The sequence below is a fragment of the Leptodactylus fuscus genome, chromosome 1 (genome assembly GCF_031893055.1).
Source record: "Leptodactylus fuscus isolate aLepFus1 chromosome 1, aLepFus1.hap2, whole genome shotgun sequence".
Taxonomy (NCBI): domain Eukaryota; kingdom Metazoa; phylum Chordata; class Amphibia; order Anura; family Leptodactylidae; genus Leptodactylus; species Leptodactylus fuscus.
Window position 1 is genome coordinate 57,586,073 of NC_134265.1, and position 17,963 is coordinate 57,604,035.

General features: G+C 39.2%; 1 protein-coding gene across 1 annotated transcript in view; it reads left to right on the plus strand.

Annotated features, from left to right (window-relative positions):
- The window catches only part of RASGRF2 (Ras protein specific guanine nucleotide releasing factor 2), a 199,577-nt gene that overhangs the window by 139,467 nt on the left and 42,147 nt on the right, over positions 1-17,963 (plus strand). The window contains exons 10-13 of the mRNA XM_075271044.1: positions 2,464-2,624; positions 6,042-6,108; positions 11,488-11,624; positions 17,873-17,955. Of these exons, the coding sequence (XP_075127145.1) occupies positions 2,464-2,624; positions 6,042-6,108; positions 11,488-11,624; positions 17,873-17,955 (448 nt within the window). The remainder of the gene's footprint in view (positions 1-2,463; positions 2,625-6,041; positions 6,109-11,487; positions 11,625-17,872; positions 17,956-17,963) is intronic.

Below are 17,963 nucleotides of genomic sequence, written 5' to 3' on the forward strand. Positions count from 1 at the left end.
GCTGGCCTGTCACTGAATTTGTTCTTCGCGCTGTGCCCGTGATTGTTCTGGCATCTCAGCGGCTTGCTGGGAAGCCATATAATGAGTGTGTTGTTGGCGTTGGTGATCCGCATGCTCTGGCGTTTCGGCAGCTCTCAAGTTGGCCTGGCATTGAAGTTGTTCTTTGCACCATGCCTGTAATTGTTCCAGCATCTCAGCAGCTTGTTGCGATGCCATATAATGCATGTGTTGTGGGTGCCGATTATCTCCCTCAGCTCCGCTTGAGGAGAACTCCTGTTGACTTCTGGCTACCTTAATAGCTCTCGTTGTTTGCAACAAATTAGATTTTCTTTTTCCAGGCATGTTTAAAATTGACAAACTGCCAATTTGGATTGAAGGTGTTTGCCCGTGTCACTTTGTCTGCACTACCTGGAGCAGATCATATAATATACAAATGTATGTACACAATCCATGGAAGGTTAGCGTGTGTTTACAGAGAGATAACAGCCCTGGCACCTGAGATAAGGCTGCTGCAAGAGCAGTGTAATATAGTATCCTATTAATATTATAAAGGTGAAAGTGCTCAACCGATTTGGCAGAAATTTTCCACAAACATAGTTACTACACTGGATTGTGCAATAGGCTACTTTTCGTCACAATAGCGCACATACGTTTTTCCCAGGACCCCCACAAAACCCAAACTCACATCACTATCTCTGCAATCTCACACACTTTGGACCATAGCAAGCCACAAAATTCATATTACCCTCTACAGCAGAGGTCGGCAACCCCTGGCACACGTGCTAAGAGTGGCACTCCTGCCATATTTCACTGGCACGCCAGCAGCACAGGACCTGCAAGAGTTACATGAAGTCGGAGCGTCCCTTCAGTGCTCTGGTAGAGCTGAGGCATAAGGACACTCCCCTTCTCTCACTGCCCTCCAATGAGAGGGGTGCAGGAAACCCAGGGGGTGGAGCTTAATCGCTCAGGTCTCTGCCTGCTATAGTGGTCTGCATCCTGCAAAGGTTCCCCGAGGAGGAGAGGAAGCTGCTAGCAAAGTGAAAGTAAAAATCACACAGGTTCCTTCCTTTAGTTCCTATTCTCATTAATGTCAGGCATTTGGGGTTATTAGTTTAGTGTTAGTAACTCCATGTGCCTCACATTAATAGGAATAAACCCCATCATGTCCCTCATATTAACCCCTGTGTGCCCCATTTAAAGGTTACTAATATGTGAGACATATGGAGGTACTAATAAAAGACCTCAATAATGAAGATACTTAATTATTACCTCCAAGTCTCTCACATATCAGTAACTCTTACACAAGGGTTAATGTGAGGGACATGATGGGGTATATTGCTATTAATAAGAGGCACATGGAGTTACTAAACTGACATGCACAGGGCCAGACTTTTATCTACAATTGTGGATAAAGCTATGGTCCAGTACATTTCAATGGGCCCATGTACGCAGGAATACATTTGGCCACACCAAGCTTCTCACATGGACAACTTTATGTGGCTTGCTCAAGAGTATCCTGTGCCCAAAACTTACATGTACTGGTGGAAAATAACAAATCATACAATGTCGTATATCCAAGTATATTAACCTGAAATACCTCTGTCCCAAAGACACTATGTACAGTTTCTCAGAACACCGTATAGCAGCCGAAATACAAATTACATTCAACACAAAAGTCTTATGTGTTCTCACAATTACAGCAAAAACAAGATACAAAGTTACATTTCATATCCCATACCTTATACACAGTACTAAAACCTTACCCGCGACTGTATTTACCCACTGCTACAATCACCGCAGACGAAGTCGCAGGTACCAGCTAGTCTGAACATAAATTCATATCAGTTGCGAAGCCATGTCATTTACCGGATAAAAAAAAAGCCTATGTTTTAATCGAGGTTACAATCTATCTATGTGCCAAATTGAATTCAAATCCGTTCAGCCGTTTTTGCGTGATTGAATAACAAACATCCAAATACACAAACTTTCACAATTTATAATGTTAGTAGGATACCCTTACCCCCTTCAGCTCTCCATATTTAGGAATATTTAGAATGTGACTAATAAAAGCATGGGTAAGAAACACATTACTTTTGTAGGTATCTGGATAATAGGGGAAATCTTGTTAAATTTAGGATATCTTTATGGGTTATGTGTCTAAGTTGTAGCAGAATAAACACTGTCCAGATGTGGTCAGATTTGGAGATATGTGCATATGGCCGGAGGTATGTTCATACCAGGTTTGGGTCACTGTAGCTCAGTGTTCTTCAGATAGTTCTATCTTATTGAGGAAATACCTTCATTTAATACTAGACAGCATTTTCTATAATTTCTATAAATGTAGAGTCGCGTCATGAAACATACATGTAAGTCATTGAATTTTAGTGAATTTCTCAACAAACAGAAGAATAATTGTTAGTAAATGTAAGAACGATCCTAACATGTATAACATTTCCATTTCAGGTACTCTCATCCAGGTTCCGTCTGTAGAGAGAGGGAAGCTAAGCAAGGTTCGCCTGGGGCCTCTGTCTTTGAAAAGAGAAGGGGAAAGGCAATGCTTTTTATTCACAAAACACTTCCTAATATGCACAAGAAGCTCAGGGGGGAAGCTACATTTACTCAAGGTAAGATCTTCATGGGGACATTTCTAGTGTTCACAACTGACTTTACAATTTTTATTTCGAGATTGTAATGACTGCTGAACTCCTTGAGTCCGTGTAGAATATTCTGGGGGATTAGAGAAATATGCAGTGGAATATACGGTAAGGGGCTTCCATACAACCTCCAATGTCCACCCCAGGCTTTTCGTCCCAAACCCCGGGGAAACTGGACAGGGGATGGCTTGCCGGTGGTCAGCTTTCAAACCCAAATCTAGTGGTTATTGGTAGATCAAGAACATTGGTTCTCTTTCAGGTCCGATGGTTGGGAATAGGAGGAGCTCCTTTGTTAGGCATGTTTTGAGTAAATTACTCAGGTGTTTTTTATTGGTTAGATTTCACGCCTTTAGAGATTTGAATAATGTTTGGCACCTGAGCCTGTGCGAATGAACAATGTATATAAAGATTAGAGATGAGCGAGTAGTATTCGATCAAGCAGGTATTCGATAGAATACTACGGTATTCAAAATATTTTTACTCTATCGAATACTACTTCTATTCGCAGTAAAGATTCGATTCAGAACCAGTGTTGATTGGCCGAATGCTATACAGTGTATAGCATTCGGCCAATCAATGCTGGTTCTGCAGGACGAGTAAGTTCACATTAGCACTTGCCTCCCGTCTGGAAGGAGTCCGTAGGACAGGAGGACCCCCCCGAATGGAATAACAGCGCAACTGCAAGCGCTGTGCAGTTAAAACACACAGACCCATTATAGTCTATGGGGTCCATGCGCTTTAACTGCACAGCGCTCCTCCTAAACACTCTCCTCCTGCTACTCATGGACTTGGTGACTCTCCTTTAGTCGATGAGTGGTTTCCCATGAAACAAGCATTTTTTCCCATAGACTGTAATGGGATTCGCTATTCGATCAAGTAGTCAAATATTGAGGCTCTACTCAAAAAGAATATCGAATCTCGAATATTTCACTACTCACTCATCTCTAATAAAGATCAGTTTTGTTGCGAGTCCAATAGTACATACATGGCTTCAAAAAGGGCAAGTGTAGCACGAAACGGTTGTTGCCTGGCCAGTGTTTTATACAGTTAGGGCCAGTTCACACGGAGTAAACTGGTGCAATCTGGCACGTATACACGTGTCAGATTTTGCGCGCTCAAAAAAGATCGTATAACACCCGTAATTTTGCGGCCAGATTGCGCTCCAGTTTACTCCGTGTGAACTGGCCCTTACTCTCTCCCATACTCATTGTTTTAACCCCTTCCCGACATGCGCTGTAATAGTACGGCGCATGTCGGGTCTGTAACTATGGCGACCGCCCGGGAGCCGGGCGACCGCCATAGCCGCCGGGTGTCTACTGCTCTAATGCCTCCGATCGGTCCCGGCGCCGCCATTTTGGCCGGGATCGCCGGCTCCTGGAGCATGCTCCAGGGCTGACGTCCCGTTGCCATGACAGCCGGGAGCCTTGTACAGGCTCCCAGGCTTGTCTGCAAATCCTCTCTTTTGCAGGCTGGTGTATGCAGCCTGCAAAAGAAAGGATGCTTTTTTGCAATGCATTGCAATGCATTAGCATTGTAATGCATTGCATTAGTGATCAGACCCCCTGGGGTTCAACACCCCTAGGGGGTCTAATAAATGCAAAAAAATTTTTTTAAAAAAAAGTAAAAAAAAATATAAAAAAATATAAAAAGTATTAAAAGTTCAAATCACCCCCCTTTCCCTAGAACACATATAAAAGTAGTTAAAAACTGTGAAACATATACATGTTAGGTATCTCCACGTCCGAAATCGCCCGCTCTACAAATCTATAAAAATATTTTTCCTGTTTGGTAAACGCCGTAGCGGGAAAAATAGTCGAAAGTGCCAAACCGCCGTTTTTTCACTGTTTTGATTCTGATAAAAATTTGAATAAAAAGTGATCAAAGCAATAACATTTCCCGAAAATGGTAGAACTAAAAAGTACACCCGGCCCCCCCCAAAAAAAAGATGCATCCCTGTACACTGAAGTATAAAAAAGTTACGGCCTTCGGAATATGGCGACTTTTAGAAAAAAAAAATTTTAACACAGTTTTGGAAATTTTTTGGGGGGTCAAAATGTAAATAAAACCATATAAATTTGGTATCCCTGGAACCGTACCGAAACACAGAATATAGGGGACATGTCATTTTGGCTGCACAGTGAACGCCGTAAAACCAAAGCCCGTAAGAAAGTCGCAGAAATGCATTTTTTCTTCAAATCCACCCCATTCTGAATTTTTTTCCTGCTTCCTAGTACATTATATAGAATAATTAATGGTGGCATCATGAAGAAAAATTTGTCCCGCAAAAATTAAGACCTCATATGGCTCTGGGAACAGAGAAATAAAAAAGTATTGGGGTTTAGAAGGAGGGGAGTCAAAAACGAAAATCAAAAAATGCCATCGGCGGGAAGGGGTTAAATGTCTTTATGGAATAAACAACTGGTTTTATGAAAAATTGCTCAGGTGAGTGCCCCCCCATTTATTCTTTTTTGATGCATTTACTATGTATACTTTTTTGGGGTTCATGAGCACCACCGTTTAAGCAATTCTCTGTTATTGCCATTCTCCTGATTGGCGTATTTTTGCTATTACCGCAGCTTTTTCCATATTGGGTCTCAGCAGTATCACCTTTTCTCTTTCTTTTTTAATATAATATAATATAATTTAATATATATTTGAATAAATGTTGTTGTTTTTTTGTTCAGTTTTAAAGACTATCATTGGCTCTAGTGATTTTTAACTAAGCATATATTTGCATAGTCTTTAGAAAGGCTATTCCAGACATACCTTGTATTCATTAATCAGTTTTTGAACTTGCCCGCTTTTATTGACATGCTAATTATACATCACGGTGCATCGGGAAGTGTCTGTGATGTTTCCTGAGCACTGCTTGTGTGATATGTGTAAATAGGGGGGATGTGAGAGCAGGAAAGGCTGATGAGTCGTCGTCATCAAGATCACCATCAGCAGTAGCCTTCCTTAGCATATCAATAAAAGCGGTCTAATTTGAAAACAGCTGGGAGGATTAATGAATACAAGGTATGTCTGAAATAGCCTTTCTAAAGGCTATGGAAATATATGCTTAGTTAAAAATCACTAGAGCCAATGATAGACTCCCTTTAAAGGTGGATTGTTATTCATGGTAAAAAAAATATGATATGGAGTGAAAATTATCCCTAATCCATCTCTTGGAGCAATACATAATATAAGATCCTGTCTTATTTTTCAGGGAAACATGGTAGTTATATTAGGTTTTGACATTGGGAATGTGTGTAAGGGAACAATACTGTAACAGTGAGTGATGTGGTTACGTATGTCCAGCTGGACCATTTCCGAACTCTCATATCTGTGTCATTATAGCAGTCTTATAGTTTGCATTACTATCATGGTATTTTTTTTTTGGTATAGACAGGTGGGGTCCTTTCTCTGATCGAATGTACGCTGATTGAAGAACCAGACATTAATGATGAAGACTGTAAGTAACACCATCTTATTACTTCATCACTAGACTAGTGTTTCTAAGTCAAGTACCTCTTACTCAAATTAAGTAGTCCCTATGCTATAACCAAACATTGTGCTGCAGAACATGAAGACAGTGTAAGTGCCCCTTGAGACGTGCATAATTCCCCCAGAGATTTATAAGAGAGCGTTCACACTACCGTTGGATTCTGTCAGCAGTGTCTGTGGCTATTGTCCTTACGAGATTTTAGCAATGGATACTAGCTGGTCCGTCTGAAATCTCCATTCATTTCTATGGGATTTTTTCTTGTGTCCGTTTACACCCATGTCCGTTTTTTTTCAAGCGGACAAAAAAAATCCTACATGCAGGACTTTTCTGTCCGTTTGAAAAAACGAACAGCAAGTGTCCGTTATTTTTTTTTAACATTGAGGTCTATGGGCAACGGACTTCTAATGGACAGTAACTGATCGCTGATAGTTTGTGTCCGTCATGATAGGTGTCCGTTTTTTTTTTGGGGGGGGGGGGGTGTTAAACGGACATCTTCTGAACGGAATCCAACGGTAGTCTGAACCCTACCTAACAGGTCGAAAACCTACAATAGACACAAGACATTCTAAGAATGAAATGTATTACAAGTTCACAATAAGTATAAAATGGTGGCTCGGTGGCAACATGGTCTCTCAGGGCTTATCACCGTTGCCTTTCAGCATTCGGAACCTGGGTTCCGAACAACATTTTGCATGGAGTTTATATGTTTTTCCCTTGTTTTTGTTGGTATCCTCTCATGCATGCCACATGAAAACATCTGTAACTGTATGAAAGATATTCCAGATAGCATAGCCAGAGTCTAGTTAGCTTGCATTCATTGGGATGGTATTATTGTAGGTAATCCCTACAATCAGATATAGAAGATGAAAATTTTCGGGTCATTTGTTCTTTTCTTGCTATGCAGTATGTAATAGTAAATAAAATAAAAACATGAAATTGTAGTTATAATCATTAGGCTATATTCACACATAGTATTAGCGATGTAGTACAAAGTCAGAGCATTACTGAACCACAAAAGCCACTACAAAATTACATGTTAATACTTGTGGGATTTGCTGGGAATGGCAGCTTTTCTTCTAATGAAGCCATTTTCTGCACTGCTACTATGGAAAACCAGGGTTAAGTACAAGCTGTTACAGGCACAGCGGGCATGGAGTGGTTAGAAATAACCACAATATTTCCTAAGAAAACACCATATTGTGTGAATGAACTTGAAATTCCTATTCAATACTGTAATATTAGTTATTTTGCTGTTTTTAAACCTCAGCTGTAAAAAAAAAAAAAAAAAAAAAAAAAAAAAGTAAAGACTGGGGAATATTCGCCCGATATTAATGAAAGTGAAGGAATTGTAACTAAAAAAAAATCAAATTCACTTTTCAGATGTACACTTGTTTGCCTAGAATTGGAACTGGCATAAAAGTGAATTAAAGAGGTTGTCCAAGATTTGGAGCAAATTCAGGATAGCTTGGGTGTGTATAATACAACAAAACAAGGACACTCACTTATCATTGGCTCTCTGTTGTTCAATTCCGGTTGCTTTTCGCCCCTATGCATGGACTTGCCATGCCAGAAGCAGAGATGCTCACATGAACACTAGTGGCCACATTGGTCTCTGGGAAAGGATTGGTGACATCCCTCACATATGTCACCGGTTAAAGACTGTTGAGGCCACTGATTGGTCTCATCAGTCACATGAGCTCTTCGCTTCCAATGTTGTGAGTCTCAGCCTGGGAAGGAAAGGGGAACAGGGGCTGTGCAAAAGAGTGCTAACTCCGACTGACTCTGAGTTTTCTCCAAATCATGGACATCCCCTTTAAGAGAGAGCGGGAATAGGTGGCCACCGTCTATTCACAGAGGCTGCAGCACCAGGCAGTTCTGAAAGTAGTCTCAGAGGTGGATATTTCTACAAATAAAGTAGTCCCTTCAAATGGCATGGGGAAGGCAGTGAAATTTAGCATCAGGGTCCAGGAGTGATTTTGTAAAAAAAAATATGTTATCCAAGAAATAGTAGCCAGGATTAGAGCATGTATTAGTTTCTAATATATTCAGTTTTTTCATGGAAAATATCAAATACAATTTGTATTGAAGCGTGGCAGTCTATTGTCTGGTCTCCACATGTTGTTTTGACTCTATAGTATTATAAATGATATGAGGTGACTATGACAGGCCCCCTAACTGATGCTGAATCTACCCATGTCACTCCATTAGCTGCACCGCAGGAGACTCTTCTTGTCTGATGTCTATCCCCCACTGGCTCTCACTGTAGCTGGGGCTAATTGATGGCAAGCTTTAAAATATGGCTGGAAATTCCCTTTCATAATAATTTTTGGAACGTGCATTGAACTTGTGTGTATTTTTCTTCACATTCATGCATATTATGCAGTTGTATTACATTCCCACAGTATTGACATGTCCAGTACAAATGTTTTATGATTGATCCAAATAAGTCTCTTTTTAAAGGCACAGACGTGTCAGATTATGTCACAGATCAAGGGAAATCTATCCCTGATTCCTTGGATTTAGTGGTAGAGATGGAGATGTGGTCAGGAGAGTGGATGATGTATTTCTCTAGGCAATTGTGCTACGCCAGAAGCCCTTCCTGTAAAACTAAGTTGTATTGTTGCTTGTTTAATCTGACCACCATTCACACACAATGTTGTGTCTTTGTAACATAGTTGAAAACCCCATTAGAAAAAATGCATGCATGTGTTTTGCCTCTTTTTAATCCACTTTTTTCCGGCTATCACTCTTTAGAACTTATCCAAACCAAAGTCTATCTTTGCCCCTGCTAGTAAATGGCCCACATTATAAAATAAGCCATATTCATTATTACAGCTTTGCGCCTCCATAAATTTCTGACATAATCTCCCACTACCATCATACATGTCTGACTTAATATCCCACCACCTCCATGCATATGACATAATCTTCCACTACCTTCATACATGTCTGACTTAATATCCCACCACCTCCATGCATATGACATAATCTTCCACTACCTTCATACATGTCTGACTTAATATCCCACCACCTCCATGCATATGACATAATCTTCCACTACCTTCATACATGTCTGACCTAATGTCCCACCACCTCCATACATCTCTGACCTAATCTCCTGTTACCTCCACATCTATAGTTTCCGATTGACGCTAATCGTCCTCCTTTGCCCTGCTCTTCAAACAACCACCTCCAAGATGTCTCCCATGTATCTTCTATACTCCTGAAACCTTCTACCACAATACATAAGTCTGTAAGACTAGGTTCACATCTGCGTTTCGTTTTCCGTTCAGGGGGTCCACTTGGGGACCCCAAAAATGGAAACCTAATCTGCTTTAAAAATTGGTTACCTTCGGAAAGTCATGAACCCCATAGACAATAATGGGGTCCGGCCGGTTTCCTGCTGAAATGGCGTAAAATGCTGGAAACAAAAGCACTGTATTTTTCAAGCGGAATGGGGAATGGAATCCCCAAGCGGAGACAAAGCGCAGATGTGAACCTAGCCTTAGACTATCCCCACAAACACAACCTTCAAGAGGAACCTGAAAGCTGACAACCTTCAATATCTCTTCTGCTCTCATACCTCCATCTGAATAGCTTCTCCCCTCACCTACTGTCTCCTTCCTCCTTGCCTTATAGGTTATGTTGGTAAAGTCCTCTCTCCCATAGTGTTAGTTGGTCACTAACTTAGTTTATTGTACGTACTTGCTTTCATATGTGAACCCCTTTAACACCATCAAAGTAATATTTCTCCCAAAAATAAATAACCGTAGGCCAGTTCGAGGATCAGCATCTCAAACTGGCCTACAATTGTTACGCATGACTACACAGGCTTTCTTAAAGGGGTTGTCCAGGCGAAAACCCTTTTAAAGTTTAAATAAGCTGGGGCAGTGAAAAAAAATCTATACTGAATTGTTTCCGCTCCTCCGGTGTTATCTCCTTCGGCAGCGTCTCCTGGTGTTATGCTGAAGTCATGAATTGGCCTCAGCATTCACGTGACCGCTAAAGCCAATCAGTGAAATGCCTGAATGTCACTACCTCAGCGGCCAATCCGTGTCTTCAGCACAGTGCCGGAAGAGACCCTGGAGCGCAAACCAACTGGTGGGCTCAGGATGACCACGGAGCAACTGGGGCAGGTGAGTTTGTATTTTGTTTAGTTTTTACACTGCCCTCAATGTATTTAAGTTTTAAAAATTTATCCTGGACAACCCCTTTAAGGTCTTATTTTAAGCCACAACTTTAGTTATAACTGAAGATAAACTTTATAACTCCTTTGGTCACTCAATAGGAAGTAGTAAACTACAGACATGGAGCTGTTCCTAGAAAAGTAAGACCCTTATGAAGAATGTAGGTGAGGGCTGGAGTACCCAGAGAATACTCAGACATGCAATAAGAGAACATACAAATGCCAAATAAACTTATTTTAAGTTACAATTTGCCTTTTGTATGGCTTTGATCAATTTTATTACCATTGTAAGACTGCATAAAGATTGACTAAAATGTATTTAAAGTTGCTTATAAAATGTTTTTGTTGACCCATTTTGTTTTTGGAGAAATATAGTGAATTCCAGTACATCACAGTGACCATCTACTATATGCTAAACAGACTTACATTTATCTTGGACAGACTTACATCCTTTGAACATTTTCATTCTTTGGTAGGTCAGGGCTCTTATAAAAGAAGTTAATTTCTACGAAAACCAGAACATATTAAGTTCTTACATTGAGCAGCCAGGCGTCCTGTCCTTAACCAGATGCTAACTCCAGGTTCCCTCATTCACATTCTTGTGAGCATATGGATGACATCTTTCGAGTTTTGGTTGTTGTCGAGCTTTACACGTTACATTATATATTATGCCATTGTTATGCCAGCTGTATATTCCGTCCACCCCACCCTTTGACAAGTTCAATAGGTTTACATTTCATTTCTATCATTGGTACTTGTCTAGCTCACTGTATATAGAACTATGTAGAGTGTGCAGAGCTAATGTTCTAGATTTCAATGAACTACTATTAAAAATGGCCATTGTTTTGACTCCAGGACATCTGCCCCATACTAAAGGTTTGGATATCAACACTGATATCTCACCATGTAGTCAACTAGTGGTAGCCATATTGTCCTGGGGCCAAGACATAATATATATTATGTGTTCATGTATCATACCATGTGCAAAAAACACCACTGAGATTTTGTTTTCTTAAATAATTGCAAGTATTTTCCAATATTTTTTTATACTATTGTGAAGCTTCGAGAATCAGGAACCATTGATACCTCATTCTCAGTTGTATTCTTCTGTAAGTCCAATATTTCTGCATTTGTTGTAATTATAACTTTACTCTCTCAAGCAAAGGGGTCTGGATATGTGTTTGGCCACCTGGACTTTAAGATTGTGGTAGAATCGGTAGATGCTACACCCTTCACTGTGGTTCTTTTGGCTCCGTCACGCCAAGAAAAAGCGGCTTGGACCAGTGATATCAGTCAGGTATTTATCATAATCTAGTTATCTTTAATTTTTATCTACATAAGTCATAATACAAATGTTAAGTCTCTTATTCATAGTTAGTGGGTTGAAAGAAGTCTATTAAGAATGGACAGAAGTTATCTAAACCACAGGTCTTTCCATTATAGGGCCAATTTTATGTAGAACTGACCACAGATACAGGATAATAAGCCAAAATGGCTGTTTTTTTTCTGTATTGTTTGTGTTATTTTGTGCAAACTAAATTCTTGCCATCAAAATGACAGAAACCACAATGGACTGTACTATAAGTCATCAGGAGGTATAACTATAGGTATCCTTCTACAAGGCAAGAAAACAAATTGCTATGTATTGAATCCACCATGGCCGTGGAGTCGGTAGGCCAAACCACTGACTGACTCCTTCGTAAGTGGTTAACAGTCATGGACCTTCAGAAGCCGTAAAGATCCTCTAGTTCAAGAAAAAAGCAAATTATATAACAAATTATATATCAATAATTGTAGAATATAATTAAACATTTTATTTTAAAGTTGGAGTTGTAAGTTTTTACCAATCCCACGTAATATTGGCCCGACTCTGACTCCTCAGCCCTGGAATCCACAAAGTGTTTCTGAGTATGCTTTGTAAAAAAAAAAAGAATAATGAATAGATATAGACGTAAGGAGGGGATAGAGTTTGGAACAGTATGGCGTCAATGGATTAACACTTCTGGCCTACTTTTCACATGATGTGCATGACATTATTTTATCCAAATCAATATTCTAGCTATCTATGTCTAAATTGTCTATGAGGGCGTTCTACAGTATATGTTATGTTGTGATGAAAATACAATAAATATGAACTGATATTTCATTTAAAGAAATGGTCAGCAATGTCTTTGGAAGCCATGAGATTATAATGCATATTGTAAATTTAAATCCATGTAAATCCATGTAGCAGATTTTACTTAAAATAAGAAAAACAGTTGCGTTTAATGACTTATCTGGCTTGTAGTGGAAACCTATTAGATTGCTCATTAAGTATGAAACCTGTTTGATACATGCTGCAATGTGATAAATACTGCCATAGGGTGGGTTCACACATGCGCCTGTGTCCTCTTTAGGCAATCCTGCCGGTTTCCGTCTTCTGCCCTGAGAAACTGGACAGAGGACGGAAACCCGGCAGTCAGTTTTCAAACCCATTCACTTGAATGGGTTTGCAAAGTGACCGCCCGTGTGCGTCTTCTGCCTCTCCGCAGCAAAACTATTTTTTTTTTACCGGACACAAAGTCGGACATACAGGACTGAGTGTCCAGTTAAAAAAAAATGGTTTCTCCGTGGAAAAGCAGAAGACGCACACAGTTGGACACCTTGCAAACCCATTCAAGTTAATGGGTTTGAAAACTGACCGCTGAGTTTCCGTCTCCTTTCCAGTTTCTCGGGGCAGAAGACGGAAACCGGCAGGATTGCTTAAAGCGGACACGGGCGCAGGTGTGAACCCGCCCATACTGGTTTACAGGTATATGAAGCTTTGATGCAGCAAACGAAGTATAGAAATCTATCTATCTATCTATCTATTTTATTTTATTTATTTATTTTTTAACCTTTTTGCTGCCAAGGGTCTCTGGAAATTTTGCACCTCCAGTAGCCAGAGCAATTTTCACAGTTTTGAGATGGACAAATCAAACCTAAATTGCAACATTAAAAAAGCATCCAACCCCCCCATACCTATATATTTTCCTAAAGTAGACACCTGCAGCATTGTCAGAATGCCACTTGGTACTTTATACGAACAGGCACCTTCATGCAATTTTGATTTAAAGTGAATGTTTTATGACAAAATGCAAATAAATGTATATTAGTTGTTAAAAGCGGAAACCAAACAAAAAATTAAATGCACCAAACCTCCTAAAAATAAGAGTTCAACATGTGCAGAGTTCATACATATCACTATAGTCAGCACCCGCATGCACGTGTCTTCAGAAAATCGCTAGAACTGGAAGGAACAAAATTCTGCTTTGAAGCTGGAAATGTTAAAAAAGTATCATCCTATAAAATGTAGGGATTACACACCATGAAAAGTAAGTGAACCCCTAAACCCTATATATTTTTTGAAAGTAGACAACCTGAAGATTACAAATGTCTTAATGGGTCATCGATAGCCACATCCACCTTCGTGCAACTTTGCGACCAACACAAATAATTTTTTTTAAAAATACGCTAAAACACATATTTGCACCTAAAACTCATGTTCAATCTCACATTCATATACAAAATACTTTTAAAATAATAGCTTATGGTGTATACAATGTGTATATATACTATGTGTACCGCAAACATCAACTACAACAAGAGCTCGGACTCCCAAAAACACGAATACAGAAGACAAGCAGGATTTTGCTGTTGTTCACTAATATGTTAAAAAGCTATAATGCACCTACCAAACTGTGACTGTGATACCAAAATCTAACTTTTTTCAGAGTACACAGCATACCGTATATAAAAACACAATTTAATAGTTTATATATACAACCACCTTCATGCAACTTTGCAGCAAACAGAGATTGCTAGCAAAAATTGTTCAAAAATTCAAATTTGCCACTAAAGTGCGGCTCAAGAAATCCCTTTATGCAAACATAATGTACTGTCCATAAAACTGCAATATGTGAGGAGTTCATACATACCACATATGTATATATTTACAGGGGCGGGTGTTAAAGAATCGCCAAAATCGCAGAAATGCGCCATCCCATTTTGTGCATGCAAATTAAATAGGACTTTACATAAAAATGTTATTTTCCATCCCCCTATAAAAATTTTAGCAATCTATACGTTCATCTCTAGTGATAATCGTTATTACTATTATTTTAGTGTGTAACGGATATCACTAGAGACGTATTTTACTGTAGAAAGCTCAGGTATAGACAGGACAGGGATTGGGTGAAATGTAAACTTTATTTGCGACTTTATGTATATGTTGTGTAAGTGTTTGGTGTGACTTTTTTTTTTTGGCGCTGCGACCTGGACAATGGTAAACGTCTGGGTCACAGCGCCAATAAACTTCCTGGTTATGTTCAGGAGGTATAACATAAGAATACCCCACTAGTAAAGCTCAGGAGGGAATTACATTATAACTGTATGTGACAATCAGAGACAAATGTATAGTATACGCTCTGATTGGCAGGAGAAGGGTTAATAGGAACAATAGAGTCCCTGCCACCCCCCTCCTGCTGTCACATACAAGTTATGCAGAGAGTCTGATCGTTTCTCTCTCTCTCTCTCTCTGCTGCACTGCTCCGTGTCCCTCTTCCTTTCTTGTTAGATCGCAAATTGCTTGCTTAGACAGGAGGGGGGGGGACACTTTGGAGCTCTATATCTTTGGACTGCATCAACATATCTTGATGCTTTCAATTGCATTTTAAAGAGGAGAATCTCATCTTTAAAATGATATCAAGACCTCGATGATTGGATGGACAGTTTTGGAGACATTCACTGTTGAAACGCTGTCGGGAATTGAGATCTGCAGTTGGATCTCAATGCCAAATAGTGTTTTCAACAGTGAATCACTACAAAACTGTAAGTAAAATCATCAAGTCCCTGGTATCATTTTAAAGATGAGAGTCTCTTCTTTAAAATGCATTTTAAAGCATCAAGATATGTTGATGCAGTCCAGAGATATCGGCATTAGTAGGGAGGACGTAGTAACTACGTCCTCCGCTAAAGTGCCGCCTTGGGAGCATGTACAGTGTACGTGCCTGGCAACGAAAGGGTTAAAGCTCTTCTATTAAATGGATCAATTAAAAAGACAGGCACAAAAACATCAGGTAGTGTGTGTTAATATCTGTTATGATAGGCTTCAGTATTTTTTTTTTTTTTTTAATGAACCCTATAAGAACGGACACCCTACAATAGTGTAAACTCTCCCTAAAGATACAAGAGAATGAGGTTCTTGGTACTTTTTACATGTTGATCAAACTGTAATTGTATGAATGAACAGAGGAGAGTAGGTAGTTCACCCATATTATATTCTAATTAAAATCATCCTTGGGCAGATGAGTGGCGTACACAAACCAAAATGGGGTTCATCGACACCCCAGAGTTCCAGAATTTAGTCCATCACCCATAGAAGATGGGCACATAGCTTTTCTATTATCTGTAAGATAAATAAGTCAAAATATTATGTACTAAACAATATGAAATGGATCAAACTCTTTGTCAAAGCAAACAATGGATATCGATTTCTACAATATCCTACCCATTCACGAACTTCAATTATATTCAGAATTTATAACTCCATGGTTATGTATATTAATTTCACTGTAGTATTACCTAATCTAGCAAATAAAAGAGCTGGAAAGCCAGAGAGATTTAGAGATTACATATTCTTTACACTGCTATCCGTAGGCACGAGGAAATAAGATGTGATTATTTTGCTCAAGTATGTGGAGAAGAAAATTAAACTACAAAGATAAGTGTATACAATGCTTGAGAAGAACGAGGAAGCCTTGTCTGAGGAAAACAAATTTTATCTGAAAATTTCATTTAATTTAAATTCATTTTTATAATTTTTTTTTTATTTTTTTTTTTTTACTTTTGTTAGTGTTTTTTTTTTATTTTGCTGTGTAGATTTGGGCAGGGTCAACAATGTAGTCTCAATAGAGATTATGGATTTAAAGCATACATCCAATTATAAAACAACATTTCATGAATACAAATTGTACAGCGCTGCGGAATATGTTGGCGCTATATAAATAAAATGTATTATTATTATTATGAATGAATAGTACAGGTGAATATAAGAAAGTCTGTCATCTATCTTATTAAACAAATTTCTTTCCTTTTAGACTTAGGCTGCTCTCCTCCTCTTTATCTTCATTCAGATTTGATATTTATATAGAGAGGTCTCCTTAAACTGCATGTGCCCCAGGAGGTGAAAGGTCCTCTTTAATACACCGCTAGAAAGCCGACAGTGCACTGAAATCAGCTTTCCCGTTCTGTGCCCCCAGTGAAGAGCTATCAGTGCCGATACCGTAGCTCTTCACTGTCAGAAGAGCATGTAGCATCTATAGCGCTGTACTATGAGAGGGGGCGTTGCTTACCACTCAACGATGACGCAGAGCGGTGAGGAACTCCCCCCCCCAGTACTCGTCTATGGATGAGTACTGTCAGGAGGCGTTCCTCACCGCTCTGCTCTGAATTCAGCGCACTGTCTGCTTTCTAGCAGTGTATAAAACCGCATGTGCCCCAGATGGAGAAAGGTCCTCTTTAAGCAGAGAACTCTATGGAGAGGGGAGGGGAATGAACAAACTGGTAATTGATTTATTGCTTTATTCTATGCCATAAATCTTCACCATACAGTAGTGTCAGAAGGGTATGCTTACTCATAGAGCAGCTTCAGCTATTTGTCTTCTCCAGCACCTCCTCCTCTCCCCTCCCCATAGATTTCTATGTAAAAATTAAATGAGATGGATAAATGGAGAAAAACAACAACATTTCTTTAATAAGATATATTACAACGTTTATTATATTCATCTATACTAATGATTTATGAAAATGTAAGTTTAATGATGATAGTTTTCTTGTGCTGTAGGTCTAGACAACGTGGAGCATAAGGCAGTAGGTCAATTTTTTTGTCTATAGGGACTGTATACAATATATATTAACACTTTTCTGATTATTAACCTCTGTTTATTACATTTGCCATAACGCACACACATGCTGTCTCAGTGATCATGTGCCCTTCACATCTGCTATATCTATAACATTATGTTCATATTTCCAACAGACATAATAATAAGCTAAATGAGCCTTTGGTTCTCACTAATTTGGATTTATTTAGTAGAATTTCTGTAACAAATATATCAATGAATAATCTAATAACATCTATTATTTCTACATTACCAGATCACATTAGCAAATGTTATTATCAGAAAAAGGGGGGAAACAAAAAAGAAGTAGGAGTGGTGCAAAGATTAGGGAGCCAGAATGGTTAGCGCACACATTGATGTCCATCTGAGCGAGCAGAGGAGGTGAGGATATTAGCATCTCTGTTCATAGCCTATTGGGAGAAGTGCAGATGTGCCTTGCATATGTTATTTAGCCTGGGACAGATTCAGGATGACTTCACAGCTCAGCCGGCAGTCATTTTTACTATGAATCAATAAATGGCATATGATGGGTATCTTTTTGTATCTGAGCGGAGTCGCCCTTTAAGGCAAAACGCTTGCAGGGTTCCATCCTATTAATTGTGTACTGGTTTCATTTTTTTCACAGTGTATTGAGAATATAAGATGCAATGGTTTAATGAGCAATGTGTTTGAGGAAAACTCGAAGGTTACAGTGCCACACATGATCAGGTAAGAAG